Source organism: Megalops cyprinoides, chromosome 8 (assembly GCF_013368585.1).
Source record: "Megalops cyprinoides isolate fMegCyp1 chromosome 8, fMegCyp1.pri, whole genome shotgun sequence".
In the NCBI taxonomy this organism is placed as follows: domain Eukaryota; kingdom Metazoa; phylum Chordata; class Actinopteri; order Elopiformes; family Megalopidae; genus Megalops; species Megalops cyprinoides.
In genome coordinates, this window is record NC_050590.1 from 22,559,931 (window position 1) to 22,584,182 (window position 24,252).

At 41.4% G+C, this 24,252-nt stretch overlaps 1 protein-coding gene across 2 annotated transcripts in view; it reads right to left on the bottom strand.

Annotated features, from left to right (window-relative positions):
• Positions 1-24,252, bottom strand: part of LOC118781966 (PHD finger protein 21A-like) — a 78,929-nt gene that overhangs the window by 4,234 nt on the left and 50,443 nt on the right. For both annotated transcript variants that reach the window (XM_036535142.1, XM_036535140.1), the window contains exons 7-14: positions 11,436-11,600; positions 5,597-5,848; positions 5,008-5,097; positions 2,855-3,160; positions 2,214-2,318; positions 1,627-1,678; positions 1,429-1,508; positions 1,073-1,133 (exon numbers count right to left, since the gene is read on the bottom strand). In XM_036535142.1, coding sequence (XP_036391035.1) covers positions 1,073-1,133; positions 1,429-1,508; positions 1,627-1,678; positions 2,214-2,318; positions 2,855-3,160; positions 5,008-5,097; positions 5,597-5,848; positions 11,436-11,600 — 1,111 coding nt within the window. The remainder of the gene's footprint in view (positions 1-1,072; positions 1,134-1,428; positions 1,509-1,626; positions 1,679-2,213; positions 2,319-2,854; positions 3,161-5,007; positions 5,098-5,596; positions 5,849-11,435; positions 11,601-24,252) is intronic.

Below are 24,252 nucleotides of genomic sequence, written 5' to 3' on the forward strand. Positions count from 1 at the left end.
TTTTGTCTCAGGCAAATTAGAATATGAGGACAAAATTGCTGATGATTTTTGTTCATCAGAAATGCTCAACATCTTGACAAGCTGAGAACTATTGTAACACAATTACATTCTGGAATAAAACATGAAAAAGACAAGTAATTAATGATTCACCGTTAAATTTTAGTGAAATGAACTGAACTGAACTTTGTTGAACTGAACCCATCAGTTCAACAAAGCTATAATTATTTTGCCTTTCAGAGACAGACAAATTCCGGTAATAATGCGACCCCTGTGTTATTTCCCCCTGTGCACTTCAGTTATTATAGCGCCCATTAAGTTATTTTAGAAGATGACCCCGCTGAAAGTCCTTTCGAGTTAATTAATGCATTACTGGACCAGTACAAACTGAAGAAAACAAACATCACACAAAAGATGCTGTTCCTACACCTGGGCAGTCAACAGCATGCTAAAAGCCACCGAGTAGAAAACAGAGCACTTCTTCACTGGAACACAAATGTGACCCATCACTCTGCCTCCTGATATCCTCTGTGCAGTAAGGTAACAATAGGCTGCTTAGACATGCAGACATGATACTGCTCAACTATATGCATCACTGCATGCTTCGCAGTTAGTGAAAAGGATTACATACTGTGCGACTACAGCCATACCATTAAAATACCCTAATACGCTGTGATGAACACACCATTACAAGGTTTAATCACTGCATCGGATGGCAGACTTCATTACTCTTCTCTGTAAATGTCATTGCAGAAATGATCAGCACAGCTGTAAATCGCGCCACAGTTGAATTTCACTGACCTCATTTCTGCAAGCAGCTCCTATTTGTTTTTTCTTGACACAAAAATGACCCCACCGACGGACTGACATTCACTGTGCAAATTATTCAGAATGCTTACTGCCATGATAACACTGTCATTGTTAATGTCAGTATTACAGAAAAATGCTGTGAAACCCTCACATGGTGGTTCAGTTTACTACAGGCCACAGTGGAACAAAAGTATTTTCAGTCACAGAAAAAGCAGATTTGAGATGATCTGTTTGGGCTGGTTGCATCAGGTGTATTTATACTAACCTCTCTTTCTGGTCCCTTGGTGGAGAGGAGAATTCAGGTAGGTTACTGCACTCTTCTTGCGCTATAAATACATCACAGCACAAGAATGATTTCATTAGCTCCATGAACAAAATGTATGCCCCCTGACTGGGCTTATATTCTGCAAAACAATGAATAGAGCTTGATTTTACTGTAGTGAATTTCACTGCTCAATGGAAGTACTAAGGTAAGAAAACAAATGTAGTACATTTTTAGGCTGAAAAAATTCTCCAATACATATTTTCTCCGATAGTGATATGTTTTAAGCACTTCCTTTACCAATTAAAGCTTGTGTCAACACTATCTACATCTATTCTAGTATTATACTGTCACTGTACCTCAGGCTCAAACACTGCACCACTGTAGACCGGATTTGCTGTCGTTCTGCGCTTTCGCTCCTGCCTCCGGCTCTGAATCTCTGTTCCATTGCAAAGTGACAGCACAGGTCACACATGCTTTTCATGGTGAAGCTTACAACATTCACAATTACAAAGGTAGTCCAGACAGAGAGAAGTTGAACTAAAGTCCCCTCTTACCTTCTAGATGGTCGTGTGTCACTAGTCCTAGAGACACCATGAAGGCAAGTTTCTGGGGGAGAGGATGTAAAATTAAAATGCCATTAGACCATGCGCTTTTAGTAGTGAAGCCATGGATTTATTACTAAAGTTCTGCACAATGTGATTGAAATAAGAATACTGTGCTGTACATCCAACACTGGGTCAAAATTTATTCACTTTCAACACCCCAGACAATCCTCACAGACACAGTACTATCAATCACAAGTGAACATTTCAGTGAACATTTCATTAAGTTGGCATTTTATTTTGTTTTAAAAGCTACACTTTAAACACCAACAACAGAAGATTCACAGTTAAGACTGAGTACATATTGCAATTAAACTGTACTTATTTACATTATAAGTTTAATGTAGGGGTAGAAATACTGGACCAAAATCATCTTGCCTGACATTACCCATGTTTCTGATACTGACAATTTCACAGAAACCCCTTGAAACTGAGAATGATGCAGGGCACAGGATTAGACCGCTGATGGATACCACACATTCAACCCAGCTCCACGGCTATGTAGGTCTTTACATTTGGTATTGTCTAATTTGTGTTACCTGAGGGTTCTCCTCACGTTTGGGCTTTGGTGGTGGGGGAGGGGTGGGAGAGGAAGGGGCACTGACTGATGTCTTCTGCTCTGTCCCACCCTGTGTTTTAACAGTCTGAAACACACAAGGAGCCAATATTTAGCCTTTATTTCCTTACTGTATGCGAGGTTTAATTACATTAATAACATTACATATCCTCGACATATGTACTGTCCTAATAATGACTCTATTGCCCAGAGGAAGTTATACAATATTACAATAAAAGGCAGCTTTTTATGAGCTGGAAAGGCTCCATGTTGGTTCTTACTGTAACTGAATGCTGTTTTCTGTTTAGTCCATAATCATTTTTGTCAGGCCAACCAAATTAATTTTGTGTAGCTGGTATTTAGCTGGTATCTGGTAATTTAGCTGGTATTGCCAGCTAAAGGAAAGTTGATGGCATAAGAGGCCTAAAAAGGTCCAAAACTTCATATTGACCTCACATCACTGAGCTATTAATGAAATTTCCCTTCTAGAAAGGCTCCTTTGACAACCTCAATCCAGCCTACAGAGAACAGAGACCACAACATCTGAGTTTCTGTTTGTGGCAGTGGCTTCAGAGTAGAGGTAAACCACCCACCACCACCCACCCCCACACCCCTGGCCCTCACCTTGGTGTCCGTACTGAGGCCACTGATCTGCAGTGTCTGTGGAGAAGCCAGGCGGGGGCTGGAGGCCGGAGCGGTGATGACGATGCCTGTCAGCTGGCCGGTGGTCAGGGTCTTGGCTATGGTGGCACAGGGTTGGCCGTTCATGATGCGCACCTGATGGATAGGGCCCGTGGTGGATGGCAGTGAAGTGGCCGTCAGCTTGGTGGTCAGCATCACCGGCCGCTGCAGTAGCTGGGGAGCTGCCATCATGGGTGGGGGTGCAGGGGCGATGGGCACATTGTTGGGCGTGATGGGCTTAGGCCGGACCTGAGTGACGGGAGGACGGACAAAAGGTCATGACAGTGGTCAGTGAATGCAGGTTGGCTCAAAGTCATGTCACAGTCATTGCCAGTGTCTGTTGTTAAGGACTTTACGCTGTTATGTAAACAGACCACTCCGAAACTGGTAATGCCATTGAGTTGCTTTGGAATGGACTGAAAGGGTCGAACATGGACTGCCCCTGACTGCATTACTTTCTATGTCTCACTCCCCTCTGGTGCCCCATGTCCTCTTTCCCTCCCCCCAAAAAATGACTCATCTCAAACTTGCAAGTCTTCACTCACAAATGGCCAGTTGTCACAATCTAAACTATGTGTGTGCTCTCTTGCTCATCTGCCTGTACCTCAAACTGTCACTAAAACAGTCACAAGCTGTTTAAAAGCACAATATCAACTTTCATTCTTTTCGAGTGATTTTTAGTTGATTTCCTCCTGTTTAAGACAGTCAGGGAAGCTGGGCTATGTGTGGGCATCCACTCTGACCTGGGGACAGAGGTCTGTGCTTTCCCACGTCCCCCCTGTCTGATGCCCTTGCCTGTCTGGACCCTGCTGCCAGGGACTGGGGCTGTATGCAGTGGCACCTCTCCAAGCCGCAGTACAAAGCTAATGAGCAGAACCCAAACCACCATTCTGCCCTTTTAGTTCACACACTGCAGCCCAGAGCACTTTGATGAAGGGTTTGCTTCTCAAACACACTGAGGTCCCAGTGGCATTACAGCAGCTCTGTGAAGCCTGGCAGAGCACTAACACACAGTATGTCTTCATGCTACGTATGCAGGCAGGGTTAATAACTGGGTCAAATAAATGGCAGCCAAAGTGCAATGCAGTGAAATTACACAACAAGGTAGAAAAACAAGCTACAGGACACGGGAAGGATGACTGATGATGAAGAGAGCAAATGCAGGGGCTCTGAGTCAGACCATGCAATTGAAATGGAATCAGATAAAGGCAACAATAAAAACACACTCACAAGGAACAGAAATAGAATCGGTTGAGCACAGGAACAAAAATGAGTAATTACGTAAAAAAAACCTAACAAAGGAATAATCATGCCCAGTCAGTGAAAACCAACATGGCAAGCAGAGCTTGTTTCCTGACCAGCAATTCTAAGAATCGGAATGGGTTTGCTTAAGCACATGTACCAACTGCATTCTGGGAGCCAACAGTCTGAAAGACAGGTGTTTGGAATAAAGCTACTAGGCTGAAATAAATATTTGCTTTGCACTAAACTAACACATCCACCATGTTGCCTTGAATGGATGCATAAAGGCATTTACTACCTGACAATCATAGATCAAGATCCTATTGGAGAGCTCCTCCTAAAAATCAAATACACCGAATTCTATTAAAGAGATGAAACGGCTGAAATGTTTTCAAAATTTGCAGTTTTCAAAATATTAGAAATGTCTCTACATTTTGTCAACAACATTTAGCACCCTTACACACAAAAAGGTTGTCAACAAGGAGAGGCATTGCTTTTTTGTCCCATCACTAATCCAAGGTTTCTAACCAGTTATTTGTGATGTCAGCTAATCCTGTCTCTCATCCGTTTCTTTAAAAAGCCATGTTTGCTACTGTCCATACAGAATAATAAAAAGGATCGCATTGTGGCATTTTAAGATTTTAAGTGACATTTTAAGATTGCCATTTATTGCTATATATATATTTGATTTTTACTGAGCAGGACCATTCAAGAACTGTAATTTCTGTTGCAAAATGAGTGGCCTCTAGTCGGTTGTAGGCAAGTTTCTCCTCCCTGATGACTGATGACTGTAGTTGTGGGGGGAGGGGGAGTGGGTATTGGGAGGAGGGGAGAGCAGATTCAGGAAGACGAACCTGTGGTAGAAAGTTGGGTCGAGGCGTCAGTCTGGGAGGAGGGATAAACTGAGGAACTTTGATAGGCTGGGCAGAGGGAGTGGCCTGCACCTGTGACAAAACCACCCATTTACACACAGCAGAAATATGTGTTGTACACTTCTGCACTACTATACCAGACACTCACATATTACGCTGCAGAGATAACTGGAGAGGCGACTATTATGCCACTCTTTTGCTAGCACCCCTATCACGGGAAAAGTAGTAAGCATTTAGTCGGATCTGTGCAAGAGAAATGAAATACCCATGTAGACAGAGCAATGTACCTTGACCCCAGTGAACTCAGTACCCTACCTTCTACCACACTGTCGAACAAATATACTGGATTTTTTTTTTTTTATTTCCTTGTGCCCAAATTCATGCACAGAAAAAGCGCCACTCCGAACAACATTTTTTATGGGACACGTTTTTACCAATTTAAAGACAAGTTAATGAAGTCTTCAGCGGTTGCCACCAAACCATGTTTCCTTCATGTCATTTCCTTCTCCTGAAGTAACTTGGGATCTGGTAAGAAGAGCATGCAGTCTGAGGTGTAGCGAGGTGCACTTACTACTACAGCATTCTTGGAGACCACACGCATGGCCTCGCCTCCCTGATTGGTCTTGCTGGATGTCTGAAGGTTGACTGGTGTATTCTGCGAATCAGAATTCAAGACGGTGGACTTGGGTGTGCTGCTGATGGCGGTGACCATGGCTACAGTGGGTCGCTGCGTTACTACAGATGCAGGCATGGTAGGGGTGGCAGCTTTCAGCACCAGAGGTAGAGACTTGGTGGTGAGGACCGAGGTTACAGTCACCGTCTTCTGTAGAGGAAGAAACAGAGCTCATGACACATGTGTACACATGGGTACACACACACACACATTCACACTTCTCCATCAGGCATTAGGATAAGAGGATAGATGTTCCTTTGCCTTTTGTCCTCTTTCTAGGCAAATATATATGTTGAAGCAAGGATTTTCCACTCAAACAAACACAAATGAATTGTTGAGCTTTCATGTACAGGACACTAGGACTGCTATATAGACGTATCTAAGCCACTTAATTCCTCCAGCAGCAGAGGGTGCTTCTCTGAAGGGGCTCACACAGGAGCTGTGTCCACTGAGCCTGAAGCACCTGCAATAATGTGTCTAAAATGGCTCAAGTACTAAGGCTCAGTAGTCTGACTTTGGTTCAGTTTTTGGAGGTAATATCTATCTGGATCCACAGACCCAAGTGCTGGTCATACACAAATTCCATTGGGTAAAAAAAGCAAGCAAGGAGAAAAAAAGATATTGATGATGTTGTTGCCACTTCTTCGATAACAGTGACACAACAGCATTCCCTCTCACCATCCAATCTCCTTTGTCAGATAACACCACAACACATATTTATCTGTGAACTAATGAGCGTAACTGTGAACTGTCTGTCAAAAGCAACTAGAGGAGAGAGAGAATCGCTGAATTTGGGATTTGTTTTTAGACAACATCACTCAAGTCATCTACAAGATTCACTAAGTCATGGATTAATCATCACCCTTCTATCGCTGGTGATTTGACCTGTAAGACACTGTTATTTTCACCTGTGCAAATAAGTACATCAGTGAGGTGATTAGCATGTTGACTGAATAAAGACCATAACAGATTGACTGGGGTTGACTTCTTTCTGCTGACAGACTAAAACCCCAGAGACATTGTGATCTAGGCAGGACGCAGTGCTGGGGACTTTTCAGTTCATCCCGACTGGTATAGTGGGAGCTGACATTAGTCGGGTTGATTATGTTACTTCTGTGTCTAGTCAGTGGGTTTAGAGTGACTGGGGGAGTATGTGTGTGCACTGCAAGTGGGCTATAATGGGGAGCTCCTTCACTAGGCGGCAGGGTCAGTCATTGCTGATACATCCTTAAAGTAGCCTAACAGATGATTCCATCTTTGGTACCAAAACAGGTGACATAAGTTTTTCTATGACTGTTACCATTCTTCATATTCTCCAGACTGCATTATGAACATTGTAAGCGAACCCTGCTACCCTTTTTCTCCTTACCCTCATCTTTCAGGAAAACCAGAGTTAGCTGGCCATGATGGCCAAAAACCCAGCTGCTATGGGCAGTGAAAGGAATTAAATATATGACATGCATAAAGTATATAAAGTGCACAGCATGCATTATTATCCAATTTTTATATAATCTTTACATTTTACATTACATTTACATTTCTTCATTTGGCAGATGTTTTTATCCTAAGCGACTTACAAGTGATGTACAATACAACACAATTGAAAAACCATACAGAGTCAGCAATATTAGAAGTGCTGCATGAAGTTCCAAAGGTTGGCCAAGCAAGGTACCAACTAGCAGGTAAAGCTAACAAGTGCGTTAAACCATTCGATTTTCTTTTTCTTTTAAACTTTATAGTTTAGTAGGAGATAGTGTGAGGGGGGAGTGTTTTAGGTGCTCAGGTGAGAGCGGAAGAGCTGTGTCTTCAGATGTTTCTTGAGATCTTTAGAAATCTTAGAGAGAGATCTTTAGAAATGGACAAGAACAAGTCAGACCAACGCTAACACCAATATCAAAGGCATGGACAGCCCCCATTGAATTAGATCTGTTCTAAGAGGAGAGGAGGAACCAATTTCTTGGGGGGGGGGGGGGTCCTCAGGCAATACTGACTACTGGCAGACACAGCAAAGTAAGTCAGAAGGACAGCACTGCATCAGACATTCTGTTGGCCTGCTTGCTTTCTAGTAGGGCTTCATTTACCTCAAGCATGCAGTTCCCATTAAGGCAAATGCAATGAGATCTGCCAACAGAGCATTTCATTTACACTAAAAGCAAGTGATAAATCTCATACTCTCTTGATATGATGGAATACAGGAATCTGTGACATTTAAGAGCAGGAGGACTAAAATTAACTTCTTAAATTCTAAAAGCGTTACAACTTGTCACAAAACATTTTTACAATAGAATTTTTTTTTTTTTCTCAAAGTGGAAACTTGTCTCATTCTGACATAGTGGCACTCACTCACCAATCACCATATCAAAACTAAGACCATAAAAAACAGTGAAATGAAAGGCACCAATTAAAAGTGGTCATGAAATATCTGTTTAAACATTTAAAATAAAAAATAATTTTCAAACACTGTAATATGACTTTCACAATCATGGCTCAATGGCCTTCAAGAGCCATTTCTGCCTTGAAGTTCCTCAGGAAGACAAATGTGTTACCGCAGAGGACATACAGAGTACAAACAGAAGACAGAAACTGCTCGTCCAGCTGAGGCAGTGACCTGTCTATTCTCTCACTTAATATGGAGTTGAGCATGTCTGTTGCAACAGCAGGCATCTGAACTGCCATACTGCAGAGAGCCTTGTGTTTTGACAGCGGTGCCCGTACCATTGCATTTCAACAACCCAACCCTCTCCATTTAGCCTGCAGGCACAAAACACTTCATGCACTACGGGATGCCCATCAGATAAAACAAACAACCACAACGTTCAAGAATCCCTTTGGACCACAAGATTTTGTCTTTCATTTTGAAAGGGTTTTCAAAATGAAAGCTCTAGACTGCAGTGTTGATCTTGTGATGAGGACCGCTGACCTCCCCATACACTGGTGCTGAGAGGTGAAGACTGGCTCAATGAACTTCCCACATTGTAAAATTCCATGTCCTGTCAGTATGAGCTGGTGTTCAGACTGTATAAAGCCTCCAAAGTTCTGTGTCTGAGCATCTGAGAAGCTGCTTTCATGTAGCAGAGACTCTGCCAAGCCCACTGCTCTGATGAACACTCTTTCTCTGGTTTTGTGTCAATCCCTGCACCCACTGCACTCTGAGAAATGCCTCTGGGATGAGCAAGGCCGCAACTCTAAATTTCCACCACAGCTCTCAGAGTCTCTCATACAGGAAAGAAAACAACATGACAGGCACTGCAAAGGTACCTCTTCTATCTCATCAAGGAAGTTCAACTGCTGCATCGAGGAGGGCCTCTGGGCTGAACCACATTTGGTGTCTGTGACGGAGTGCCGTCACTACGGTTGAGTATGCGCTCTGACTGCCATACCAACGAGCCTGGCTCTTTGGCGTCGCGGTCAAAGTCGCATGGTTGGTACCCTGTAGACCCGGGTTCAAGGCCGGGTGGGGTGACTGCTCTCGCCCTTTGCTACAAATGGTGTCAGAAGTGGGATGGCTGGCTGCGAGGCCATCGGAGGCGTGCCCTGTGTGTGAGCCGTATGAGGGACCCCCAGGTTCAGTTGACCCCGGTGTGTGAGGGACCCCAGAGATGGGTGAGGCACTGGTGAGGGGGCAGCCTGGGATGGGAGAAGTACGGCAAGAGAATGCGTGAGGGACGCCATGGTGCGTGAAGCGCATGGGCGCGCTTGCTGAAGGGGAGGGCAGTGTGACGGAGTGCCGTCACTACGGTTGAGTATGCGCTCTGACTGCCATACCAACGAGCCTGGCTCTTTGGCGTCGCGGTCAAAGTTGCATGGTTGGTACCCTGTAGACCCGGGTTCAAGGCCGGGTGGGGTGACTGCTCTCGCCCTTCGCTACAGTGTCTTTCAAAAATACCATAAAAAATATTTTAAAATATATTTATATTCTATTTATATTTTCTCCGATTTGATTTTTGGGAGTCCATGGGTCCCTTTCTGGAATTTCTGCTTGGCAACATCTGAAGAACAGAAACAGGGCACCTCTCAAACTAAGGTAGCAACAGTGATTATGTTCTCTGATGGACTTTTTTCTTACATATGTGATGGGAAAAGCAGGAATATTCCAATTTAATAATGTCACCTTGAAAAAGATGTGGTTTTGCTCAACACCTTTTTAACTTCTTGCTTTCTGTAATTTCATAAATATGCAAGCAAAGGAAGTCTGCACTGGTGTATCAGGCAGCTCAAAGTGCTTGAACATAATAAAAATAACAAAAAAGAACAAAGGACAGGTGGCTGTATCCCCACCAAACTCTACACCCTGCATTTCAGGATCTGACAGAGCAACACTTTTTGTGCTCTCAATGGGCAGACAATAGTGAAAATTCAGAGGCTTAACTATAGAATACTGAATAAAGACAACACCTGGGAAACGGAACAATGTCAGACATTTTCACAAACAGAAATACACATCACTAAAACACTAAAACAATGGATCAAAAGTGTGACATTATTCTGAAGGCATTCTGTATAGGTAATGGCATTTGCCTATCAAACACACTTCTGTTATTGTGTTTCAGTGCCAGTTTGGCACACAGAACGTAAACACCAAAGCTGCTAAGGCAAACACCAAGGCTACATATTAAGAAGACAACACACTTTGTTACCTATACAAGTGCAGATGTAGCTAGTGAGTTTGAATGACTGTATAAATTTATCCTGTATTCAATGATTACCATTTGTTAGTGCCCTGATTGACCTTTAACCCCTCCACAGAAAGGAGCCTCTACAGTCACATTTACAAATATGGTTAATAGCTATAACACAGGTAAAATACAGTACTTTCTACCAGCACAATGGTTTCTGGCATGAAAATGAAGAAACATAGAAAATGATTTTCACAGGGAACATAGATTCTTCTGCATTTTAAAATTAATCTTAAAATTAGATTAGAGCATATGACCTGAACACTGTTAAATGTCAAGTTGTTCAATATTCTCAGAACAGTGTTCACATATTTGGTTATAAAATATTACGTATTTTATGTTACGTAAACAAATTACAAGTTACTTGGCTTTATATGTTATGTAAAATATATAGGGTGCATGTGTATTACTATTGCAAATATGTAATGTTATTAACCTGTTGTCCACAATAACTAGAAATACCTGCAACATCCAAAGTTTTACAGTTGCCATTTAAGGCATAGTATACTGTTTTCAATATTCTTTATTGAACAAAGAGTAGTTTGCTGAATCATTTGGTTAAATGCTGATCATGTAAAAGCACTGCGACAAGTCAAACAAAACATAACACTGATCAAACAGAACAAGTATGTTTGTGCAGCTATTTGCCTGAGAGAATTTAACACACATGGATATCTTTTTAACTTAAACTTTAAACTTTTAATGTTGTTACTTCACACATTGTCCAGGCTACAAACAGGTGTAACAAAACCGAAACTATGCATGTTTCAACTGCTCAGTTGGTTGTAGATGTTGACATTCTTCGCTGTAATAATGCAACACTAATTTGGCATCACTGTAGTGTTTTGCTGCACAGTAACCATGTAACATTTGTTGCTGCTGTACAGGGGTGACATGACTTCTAAGAATACCCTTTGCATAAGAAAACCAGCAGAACTACATAACAAAAAGAGGAAAACAGGGCTGATTAGACCCTAGACCAGTAGGGGACAGGGTCTAATCAGCTGTATGGTGCTGAGAAATGACTATGCACACGGAGTGGCCTGTGTAAGCTGGCCTACCTGCTGGGCACTCTGAGGTGGCAGAGAGAGTGGGGCTTGGGCCGAGGGCAACGTAGATGCCTTGCTGTCCGGCTGCACCAGCTGTGCTGCCTGTGTTTGGAGTTTGATTTCTGGCTGCTCCTGCTTCACCAGCAGATCCTTCCTCAGCTGCTCCACTACTTTTTTCTGGAAGACAGATGGAGAAACAGACTTGTATTCAGCCAAACTCACACTAATCCAACATCTTCCTCTCCCAATGGTCAGGATTTTTAGAGTAAAACCGCAAAATCCCATTGGTGGAGCTTTTTCCCATTCTACAGCACAGTTTTATCAACTGAACGAATCATGATCTGCAGCTGCACCAGTTCAGCCAATCAGAGACTAAAAAAACCCCACTTTATTTCAAATGCATGGTGATTTACTTCAATACCATTGGCTGAATGTTATAAAACAAGTTTCTCAGACTGGTAGCATATGGCATAACAACAATATTAATGATTCATATCTTGTTTACGACTAATAACAACATCAAGACAGAACTTCAACAAATTAAGTAACATGTAGGCTATGGAGGTTTTTCAAGATGCTGAAGTTACTATAAGTACTGACTACACTATATGCAATTACTACCATTTTTTTACCCAAACAGCAATTTATCAAACAAAAAGACAACAATATCCTATTATCATCTGTGTGGACACGACAACTGTTTACAATATATGTGTGTGTGTGTGTGTGTGGCACCTATTCTAAGTAGTCTATGTTGAAATCATGGCTAAAATCAAATCAATGCTGTGGCAACTAATAACACTTTGTTACTTGTTACAGTTTCTGGATTAATAAAGTCAGACACAAATAAAAAAAATACATAAGAAGGGGGTTAAAATATCTTGAATGGCACTTCTGCACCCATCTTTTACAAGCATTTTGGGGGGAGGACAGTAATGCATGAATTTCCCTTTAGGTTAGGTTTCTGAATTGCTTCTGTTTTAGAAAACATCAAGCCTCTAACCAAAAGTGTCACCTAGCAACCTGGCAAATATCACCATCAAATTTATCTGCTCTCACTGGTTACAACTGACATTTCAAATTCATTAATACAAGTTTACCCTAAACTAAAACGTTGTTTTAATTAAAGGAAAACATGGTCTCTTCATAAATGTCTTAAGTTATATATCTGGCAAAACCTAGAATTTCCACTTGAAAATGCATTCATTCCATTGTTTTAACTTTTAGGGGAAGCTTCCAAAAATACTGTCTCTATAATTAAAACCATCTGTCTAATCAAGCAGAGTGCAAATCAACAGTGCTATTTTCTCACGTGAAAAGCAGACCTTGCACACCTAAAAATACCACCGAAAGAGGTGTGAATAACACGAATTTAGATAAATTGTGATGCTGCTGTATAAGGATGTCAGGTTCAGAGCAGGAAAGTCTGCTGGCAAAGAGGAAAATACCCACTGATATTATCTAAGATAACAGGCATACAACTGTTTAAGATTTGGAATGTTTCATGACACTGGGATGAAAATGTTAAAGTGGTAATCTCCAAAAAGCAACATAAAGCTGAAGTAATGCCATAAGGTCAACTGGAACACACACTGTGAATCACTTCGGCGTCTGGCTTCAATTAGCATCGCTCTCACCTAACGCTTTCGGCAAGGTCAATCTATTTCACAGAAACACACGCCAGTGTCTTAAATTATACTTATGGAATTTCATGGGGCTTGTTATAAAAATGTTATAAAAAATTGCAAGTTGTATACATAAGCATTCAAATTTAAGTAAAACGTCGCTTTTAAGTAATAAAAGCGTCGAAATTAAACAACACGCAATAGTCATTGTCGCAAAATTAAACAAAACCTAACTGTTACTGATTTGACAGACTACGAAAGTATCTTGATCTAACACTGCAACTCACATGATCTCGCATTATTATTCGCTACAATGCCACTATAAGCCAACGGTTTAGAGCTACAACTCCCTTAAATCGACCATAAAGAATTATGTAACGCAGGAGTAACACAAATGCATCTATAATATGTTGAACAGGAGTTAGTGTGGGGGAGGGGTGTTGCGGAAAGGAGGCAGAGGGCGAGAGTGAGGGGAGAAAACTGCACTTGCCTCGGATTTACCCTGGAAAAAAATACATCGGAGGCCACGGAAGAAATAAAATCAATTACCAAGCACAAAAGCGGTGATGGAGCCCTTTTCCCATTTTCAAAAGTCGATGCGTTATAAAGTCCAAGCAGCAAGCAGTCGGGGAAAAAAAGAAACAGACGGCAATTTGATGAACAAAAACTCGAGTGGTATATTTGTGTAGGGAGTCACAGGGGCTGTGGGGAAGGGATGCTGGGCTGAATTGGCCATCGCCATCTGGCTACAAAAGAGAATCCACCAATCACAAGTAGTGATGTGAGAGCGAGAGATAATGAGAAACTATACATCACGAGCGTCATAGAGCCATATCTGAGGTCTACCCGACATTTTTCGAGTATCAAGACATACAACCGCCCGATTTGACAGGGAAAGCACATTTACGCCGTTCACAGTACAAACACACGAAACTTGCTGTCCTCTTCATATAGCACCCGTACCCATCTCTTTGAAAACCGTGTATGGAAAGCATTCGGTATTTTAAACTGCAAGTAGCGACACTGATACATTATGACATTGACTCAGAGGGCTTACCACTGGAGTGGTGTTGCTGTTTGCATTTGCCTGTAGGAATAGGAGCATCCATGTGGATGTTTCCTTGGTAATATGTAAATAAATTATTCGATTAAACTAGTTTTTCGATATTGCTTCTTACAGGCGCATTTAAGCCTCCTGTTGGCTAAATGCATTCATTGCTTGGCGTGCTTAAACCCGTCTCTTTTGTCATCGCAGGATCAATGTTATGACTTAATAAAGCTCATCTTCAGCTGAGCGGAACACGTTGTCATAGAATACTGTCACCAGGAGCAAATACTTAACATAACAATAGGTGCAACAAGACAGCACTGTCAATCGCCTCTGCTGTTTGACATCACTTGCATTGTGACATGAAGTGAGCCTCTATACGCAGTGCCGACTGAATACAAACCTCCCTCGAAAAGCACCCGGAAGTAAGTTAAAGGAATCATTAGGTCATTCTAAAAGACAATTAATGCAGTCACTTAATTTGACAATACATAAAACTAGAAAATATTTTATCCATGTGCTGCGGCATTAATCTTTTCACAACCAGCAGTAATATAATAAAATCATGGTTGTTTTTAATTAACCTACCGAATTAAACCAACCTCAAAGTGTTCAGATCACGTCTGTCGAATGAATACAGTAACAGGATCCACAGCTACAACACTCTGGGCAGAGTGAAGGTGCGATTCATTCATAACCCAGACAAAGTTTGAAGACGATTTGCTGACATGCACAAACACAACTAGTAATTTCTCAATAGTTTATTTCTCTACGACCTTCGCTCGCTTCCCCTATAAGCTCTTATACTACCCCTCTCAAAAAAAAAAAAAAAACTAACTGAACGATAAAGTTTGTCTATATACGCTCTGTATCTCTTGATATTGTAACAGCTAGCCTACCTTGTATTATGCCGATTTGTCTATATGGTGGTCGGTCGCCTGATGGCGCTCATTTATTTCCACCAATCATACAAAGTCTTGTGCTATTCTGACACACAGGTCGAGTCAGGCAGCAACGTTCCAGACTGTGACATGTCTATATTCTGTACGTCCTTTCATCCAACTTTGGCCGTACTGCAGCTAGTTTTGTTGGAAACAAAGTCAGACAGGGTTTGCTTTTACTGTGTTAAAAACCTAAAAACTTAGTGTGGTATCTAAATAGCATCAAACCATATAGCAATGTTCTTGACTGATTAGTTTTTACAATAAAAAGAATTGGTAGACTTTTGTCTGAAAATGATACACTATGATATTAAACTCCTGTGCTCCATTCATTGTGGGGGGGGGGGGGGGGGGGGGGGGCATATTTGTTATATGGAGCAGTCACTGTGTACTACACTCAGGCAGAATACGTTAGAGGCACACGGGCTTGCACACATACAGAGCTGCCACAATGTTTCTCCAGCTTAGTACAGTATAACCAGTTAAGTCATATATTTTAAAACTATACACCTAAAGATTAATAGTGATAATATTAACAAATTGTTGACTAACGGGAACAATAAACTGGTTATTGAAAATAAACACGTAAACCAGAGTGACTTGCTTATGCTAGAATTTTTACATTATTTCAGGGGTATTTTCTGAGGCAACCTGGATGAAATGCCTCGCCCAAGGTTACAAGAGCAGTGAACCTCTGGGCATTTGAACTGGCAACCTTTGAGCTATGACCCTACTTCACCAATGCATTGTACTGCATAGCACTGCAATGCATAACACTGAACCCTTTTACTGAAATGAGAATTACATGAGAAATGGACTTACAACAGCAACTGTGTGAAAACACTGCTGTTGACTGGAATTAGCTGACTGAATTAGCTGTGCAGAGTGAACACAGAAAGTGAACTCAAATGATGTGGCAAACATATAATCCCGTCGTCTCCTTCAGCTATCATCTTCTGGTGGCTTTCAAAACCCCTTCCACATGGACAAAAGTAAATATTGGCAGAATGAGGGGGAGTTGATTTCTGACTCTGGCAGAGGGCACATCTGTGGCTACCAGCTAATATGGTACAGGCCAGGTACACTTAAATGTGACAAGTGAAAATAATAAATAGCTTCTTACACATTAACACACATGTATGAAATTTCTATGCCAACAGAAATTTGGTTATGTATGTTTGGGTTTGCCACTTCTAAAGCAAAAGACAGAACCTAATTTCCTCTCCAGAGGAAGCTGAACTGGCCGCCTAACTCTTATTCAAACTGAGCCTCACTATTTTCCTCATCACTCTGTAAAATTACAGCAGGCTGCAATTGCTGCTCAACTCCATGTTGCCACTATCTCTCCCTCTCTCACCTTTAACAAAAGTGCTGAAATGATACAGCTACATAATAATCTTAACGAGTCACAGAGTGGATCAAACAGCAGGAAGTAAAGATGCAAAATAACAACAGAAAAAAAAATCAAAGAGGAGAACTAACACGTAAACTTTACAGTGGAATATCTTTTAGCAACCAGCCAGCATTTATTGATTTTCTTGGCTTTCCATCACATAACTACTTGGAACACCTGGCCATCCTTTCTCGCATCTGTTTATGCTGCTACAAAGCACTGCATCACGTAAGTGATTATCATATCACCAGTAATGTTCACAAAGATCAAAACATGTCTAAAATATTACATTGTTGTTCCCTTTCAAAAAGTTCCATCATAAAGTGATTCTGATCTTACAGTCTTCAGTAGCAAAGAAACTTCCACATGAAATCCTTGTCTGGAAAAATCTCTTTCAAGGCCATGTTGTTCTGCAGTACATTAAGCACACAAGAGAGTTCCAGCTGTATATGAGGCATGGAGTTTTGCATGGCAGACTTTGTGGGTCATGGCTCTGTAGGAGCCAAACCCAATGCTTGTATAATTGTTGAGGGAACAGAAATAAGAGGAACTGGGAGGGTCAAGAGAAAGCCCTTGGAATTGGGAGAGAGGGCCATGTGAGCCCTGGGAATCCCTGCCTGAGGGCTGACCTTGAAATAAAATCCTCACAGCTGTTCACTTACTACATTCTACAAAGGCTGCAGATTGGGACTAATCCCTTTTTGTTCTAACCCTTGTTCACTGCTTAAACAATGTAAATTTGGATTGTGGTGGATGTTGTGAAAGGTGGGATGACAGAGAACTCATTTTAAATTCCCACAATCTCAAAGCAATCTCAAAACTCTTAATTTTTGCACATGCTCAAACATGCCCAATACAAAAAATGTATTATTGATCCAAATTTTGTGACTTCATATAATTTTCAGTAAAAATATTCAAAATACAAGAGTTTTTCCTCCTCCATTTGGGTGCCAAACTGCAATTGCCAATAATGATCATTGATGAGGATGGAGCCAGTTCGAGGCAGCATACTGAGTGCGCCAAATCCAGCTCAGTTTGCTTTTCTTGCAAGAATAATCTCTACACATGTTCCCATGGGCATTTTACTATTTTTATGAAATAGTTACATGTCAGAGGGGTCTCGTCTCTTGCTGGATTACCACAACTGTTCTGTGTATCCCTGTTTTGTTCATTCTCAGCAAAGTATCACTTACACAATAGTGCATTTGACAGCAAATTCCATTCACTCCCCTCCTATGCACGTTAAAAAAGAAACATGCACTTAAATGGCTACATTCCTTAATACTTCTGTTTTTAATCACTTTTAATTAATTCCTGGTTTTTGCTGCCATATTTATAAAGGCTTTTCATACTAGCAACTAGGTGTTGGACCAGCCAAGTTGGGGCAAATTCACAGGATCAGTGTGATAGTAAATCTATTCAGATGAACATCTTAAGCTGTGCTAAACCAGCACCACATATCAAGGGGTCAGACTACTGAAGCGTGAATAGTCACAAATCGCCACACCAAACAAAACAAGATGTCAAATATATAACCATTAGGCAAGTTGTGAAACTGGGAAAGGTTGAGTACCACAGTAGTTGGTTTCTGGAGAGTTAAAGGACAGTTTGTTCCAAAGCCCCATTAGCACCTTGTTTTAGTGGGCTACACTGTTTCCCTCGCTCATCTGTCAACTAACAGCTGCTGCCCAATTAAAGCATAGTATACACTATAGTTTTAGGCCCATTGTTACTCTTCTATTGCCCTTTAACCACGATTCTTCCAGCAATTTGGCAGGTGTACGCTGCAATCATACCTCAGCTTAACAGCTAGTATCCTGTGAGGTGTCAGGTTTTAATAGTGATGATTTTTGCTCTTCCATACACCTTACCAGCTTCAAGCAGTCTTAATATCCAGCTTAGGAAAGGCAAGTAATACAAAATGGGCTGGCATTACCTAAACAAGCCTACTTTGCATTTTAGTGCAAGACTTTGAGCATAAATACTGAGGTTCTGCAGAGCTCATCTCTTTCTGTGAAAGTATAACTTCCTGGTGCTTTTAATTTTAATGCAATGCATGAGTAATTGACTGTAGTTTCAGCCTCTGGTGTACTCATCCTGTTATCCTAACCACTGCCATATCAAAGACTCCTTGCTCATCTGCACCCACATCACTCCACACTTCAGCCTAAGGTGCTAGTCATCCCACCATGTCCATCAGAGCCATGGCCATGGTGGCCTATTTGGGAGTGAATCTGCACATCAAGGTGGCACACTAAAAAAAAAAAAAAAAGCAAAAAAAAAAAACAGTTCCTTACTTCCTTCAATTCAGTCCAATAACTTTTCAGCAAATGCACTTGTAATTATTAATTTTCAAATGGCTCACCTAAGATGAAGACTCTGAGTGTTCAGTGCACGTCTTTTATTTAGACTTACATGGAGAACAAGCTCTCCCAACAATTTTGGCATCAAAGTTGTTGTGACATTACAGAAAGATTGTGAATATGATGTACATTGACCAGGGAGACATAGATATACACATCCATGGTGGAGTGGCTAAAGCCTGCCAACTTTAGCTCCATAGGAGTGATCCATAGTGTACTTTGAAGTCCAGAAGTGGTTGGCTCTCCAGCCAGCTTTCCTGGCAGAACTTCAATGGTTGCTGCTAAGGAAGCCTTCAGAAACAGCCTAATAAGGCCAAACTTGATCCCTCCTTTGTGTGAAAGGAACAAACTAGGCAATGAACATGACGGAAGGGTCATTTTGGGGTACATTTAAATCAAACTCTAGTTTTATTTTCTTAAACTAATAATTGTTGCTATAGGTACTAAGTTAGCTAAGATTTGACATTACCATCTAAGTAATGGGGTGGGGCTTTACCTCAAAAACTTCCAAACATCTGACTGACAAAATGACATCATCATTCATTTATTCTTCTAAGGGAAAAGAATTGCTCATTATGCCGTGTTATACACATGATTCTTTCGGTTTTGCAACTCAAACCACTTTGGAATCAAAGAATTGACAAGGTTTGAAAGTGTAGTAATGAGCGTTTTTTGTCTCAGTCCACAAGTCAATAACCACACTGGGGTACAAGTCTCCATGGCTTGCCTGTGAAAGCAGATCTCACAGAAATCTTCATACATTAGTATTGCTTAGTATTCATTAGCATCTTATCAATGGTTTGTCAAAAATGATTCAAAATTTAGAGTTAAGCTTGGGCTGGGGCTGGAGTCATTTAAGCCAATGGTAACACCTCAACTGGGATTTGAACCAGCAACCCAGAAGTCCAGAGTCTACACTTCAAAACACAACACCCTGCAGTTAACCAAGCCAGTTGATCAGGCCTGTAATACTGTTGTGCACCAGGGGCCTGCCATAGTGATTAGTGGGATACCTAGATCCCCCAGAGACAGGGGCCCATCATTGCTAATGTGGTGCGGTGGGGCATTTTGTCCAGACTGAGAGAGAAGCAGTGCTGCCCACTGAGTGAGTGTCTGCCAGGGCACACAGGAGGGCCACCTGTGAAAGCAAGCTGAGACGCTTTGAGGGAGAATCTCCACAATGGAAGCCTCCTTGAAGGTGTAACATGCTGCTGCATCAGAAACCCACCTCCCCCATGCTCAACCATCATTTTACTACACAGGCGAAGCAGCAATGCAACGGACACAGAAAGTCTGTATCCCCAGCCAAAATGCTGACAACGAAAGCAACATCACAATCCCAAGAACAAGTATAACTTTAGTGTGGCAACTACTAATAACAGAAAAAGCGTTCGCTGTATGTGTCTGTCTGTATATGAAGGACCATACCGGGAAGATACAAGACAAGAAGTTTCAATACTTTTTGACTTTGTGACTGCATGAAAGCATATGCATTGAGCATTATGTATGTGTGTGTGTGTGTGTGTGTGTGTGTGTGTGTGTGTGTGTGTGTGTGTGTGTGTATGTGTGTGTGTCAGAAAGCACATGCTATGTTCATTTACAGATTCACAGTAAATCACATCAGTGACAGCTAGCCACTTGCAAAAGCCACCCTCACCTTGAAATGACACTCCATCTTGTGACAGCAGCACAACCAATTATTTCATTAAGTTCCATCCAGCCACAGGGGTCTACCATTTATCAAAAATATAGCTTCTCCTGTGTGAGTCAGAAAAATATGCCAGGAAAAGATCTAATACAGACAAATCAAAGTGAAATCTCATTTTCCTTTCAAGTGGAGGGGGATACACTCAAACAGTAATCCATGAAGAGGAAAAGACAAAAAGACAGGAAAGAGAAATGGCCTGAAGGAGAAAGTGGGGGAAAGGAAAGAATTCTCACAGGCGTTCCTCTGAACTTTAATATGACTTATTTGACCTTTGCACAATTTCCTTTCCTTATGCGTGCATTATAGCCGCAACCCTTCGCATTTTGTGCAGCACTTGTTTTAAACCCTGTGGGACTTTGAGCAAAAATTTACTTGTTAGACAAACCAGTACTTAATATTCAGACCCTAATTAAGAATGCTGTAGAGCAATAAAGTATCCCTCTCTCTTCAATTCGTATGCGCAGACAGAGAGGGTGAGAGGGAAAGAGACAGGATGCCAGACAGTTCACTGGAGTGTGCTGCTGCACGGCAAGCGTGGGTTTGATGTCTGCAGCTGGTAATATCCCTCCCTCTGCAGAGAGGCGCCTGCTCCTGGTCTAATTACGTCCTCGGGAGAGCCAGCCTGAGTAAGAGCAGAGGGGGTGGCAAAGGGCATTCCCACCACGCCAGGGAGACACGCCATCATGGGGCCTCAGTAAGATACCCCCACTACCCACACCACTTGGCTACAAAGATTTCACCAGGTGCAGTCACACACAAGGCAGAGATTACCTCTGTACCTCTTCGTTACAGACCACCATCTCACTTCACCCTCATAGCTTACACTGACACTTAGAATGAATAATGAACATTCGTACAATCCTGCTCAAGCAAAAAAAAAAAAAAAAAAATGCTTCAGGACAAAATAAACATGGGGTAACAGGTACTGCTGCACTTGATTTGGTGTATATTTATGATACTGTGTACTCTATGAATATTTTCTTGGCAGTTTCAGGGAGCAAAAAGGGGGTGAGTTGTGTAGTGTGTTGATGAATCTCAATGTGACTTCTACAACAGGTTTTATTGTGCTTGGTGAGCTCAGAATAACAAACACAGAACTTCCAGAGAGCCCAACATTTCATAAAGCCCATGTAGCTATCTGTACTGTTTTCAGTCATGACAGATTAAGAATGAACCCTTCAAAGCAGTGATCTACCGTGAAGTGAGGTACCGAAAAGGAGGCAGGAGTCTGCACTGAGGTTCTGAGTTTTGTCTAATTTACCTGCTCCACAGATAGCCATAATGAGCAGATTCTGAGAAAATCACATTTTCCGGAATCTCCCTTAGCTCCCATTATCCAGACTAAAATACTGAGAGAAACAAAGAATGAGAGTGAGAGAGAGGACAGAGGCTGTGGCAAAGCACTAAGCATGAGTAAGGAGTCTCCAGATGGTCTGTGCGTGTGTGTGTGTGTGTGTGCGCGTGCGTGTGCGCATGTATGAATTTGAGTGACTATGTATGAATGAGTGTTTGTGAGTGGTGCCCTAGAGTTTACAATAATTCTCTCCCAGATGGAACTCCTTTTGTAGAAGGGGTTTTGTCCTCACCACACCCATTAATTATTAAACCACAAGGAGCCCATTTTAATCATTTATTTATTGTTAATTTAAATATGGGGATGAAGACCTAAAAAACATTTCAACTCAAAATTCCTCATCATTTGTTACTTGTCATTATGCATGCCAGTAGTGGTGTAAGTGGAGAGAATCGGATTTTGTGCAGAAAAAGAAAGAAATCAAAGGCAGAGAAATGTGTATGTAGAACTAATAAGCACTGGTGGGACACATCAAACTGAGCAGAAATTTGAAAGCCTTGTGACCTATCTGGAAGCCTGATAAACCGATTAAATTTTTGTTTTGAATCTTATTACTTGAACATTTCAGTTTTTTGGTGAAGCATAGTACAATTTTAATTCAAAAATTAAATGGCAAGACACAGTTTTAATTGCATTTCTTCAACATTATCTGAACTTGGCTCTGATATAATGAAGCTGCTCCAGCAGTTATTCTCAGAGTGATAGTCTATTCTCATTCCACAAAGAGAAGAAATGAGAATTTGCTAGTAATGCACATTCCAGAGGTATGTTCTACTGTCACTTCAATCAACCACTCATTGTTAAACTAATGACTTAACGTATGAACTACACACATAAATACATAAACAGCATGTGGGAACTGAGTATCAAAACCAAGAAGTAAAATAAGAATTACAAGGTCCTGATAATTCATCAAAATTTACTTCCTCTACTTGCATTTTAATACACTCAATATTTGGACTATCAGTCCCTTAGATGTGTAAGCAGGTATTCTGGTTAAGAAAAGTAAGACCCAACATCATATTAATCCCACTCCATGTGGGCTGTGAACACTGCAAAATACTAAATGCCTTAACTGAACTCTCAAATGTTCAGTCTTTGACTCTTAATGCCTCCAAAGGACTATTCCTTTAATAATCTCACAATAACAACACACATTTAACAGCAATACTACATATTCCAGGCTTCAAGAGATGTGCTCTTTTGGTTGAAGGGGAGTGAACTGAGAGAAATAGAACGATCTGGGAATACCTCTTACTCTGACCCCTAGAGGGCATCCTAAGTGTAGTTCCATGCTCAAGTCAGTCACAACCAATGCTCCTAACTCACAGAAAGAGAGGGCTGCTGACACAGTCCCACCCACATACACACTCACACACATGCATGCATGCACTAGCGTGCTCAACACAGTCTGACCCGGTCTGACAAAACATGTTCTGAATCTGTGTCTCCTGTTTCTCCCACAAGCAGACTCCAAAAGCTTTCACTCTTCCCTGAAATCCTTTCCCAAATAAAGGTGAAAACCTTCTCAAAACCACACTGCCATTTCCCTCAACTGTTGCTGGTTTGGAAATGTGGTCAAAATATGTTTACACCTGTTTCTTAGCAAATAATAATAAAAATATGGTAATTCTTACCACAGTGCCCCTGGATGAAAGGAACATTTACTCTGTGACATAAAATTGAAATAATTTCAATCAATAGATGGCAAATGAAGAGGTCAAATATAACCTGGAAAACTCATAATAGCTCTCATCAAAATACTCCACGAAAATGCGATAGAATGCCATGCACTCAAGCCAACACCCATCAAGGCAGTGCTGAAGATTAAAACTGAAGCAGCAAATGCCATCACAGTTTGTTCTAAAGCACGGAGTACAATCAAGTCAGTCAGTGTGGATCAATTTTTACAATGACTCTGTTCAAACATTCATGGCTGTGTATGTTTTATATACGAGAAGGGGGAGAAAACCGCCACATCAAACCAACGCAGTGTATTTTTAATAAAGTGGATTATTTACTGAGGCTGCATTGGAGTCCCTTGAGTGACTGCATTAGCATTTTTCTCTTCTCACTTGCTCAGAAGATATATGAGCCAGCCCTGCTACTCCCTGTCCTGTTTTTCTCTCTCTGGCTGCTTCGACCCCTGCCTCCCCACTTGTCCATTCACTGAGGTGCTTTTGAGACATTCTGAAGTATAAGATGACCATCACAACATGATGACTCACTTTCACACCTCCGTTTCCTTCCATTTTTCAAGTACAATAAAATTCTACATATGCAGAGGCAGGTAGACTGTGTTTAACTAGCTGCTGTTTGGAACTGATAACACCTCGTGTTCAAAGGTAAATTCAGACTAATAAATGAGCACAAATTTTAAATCATAAATGCCAGTAA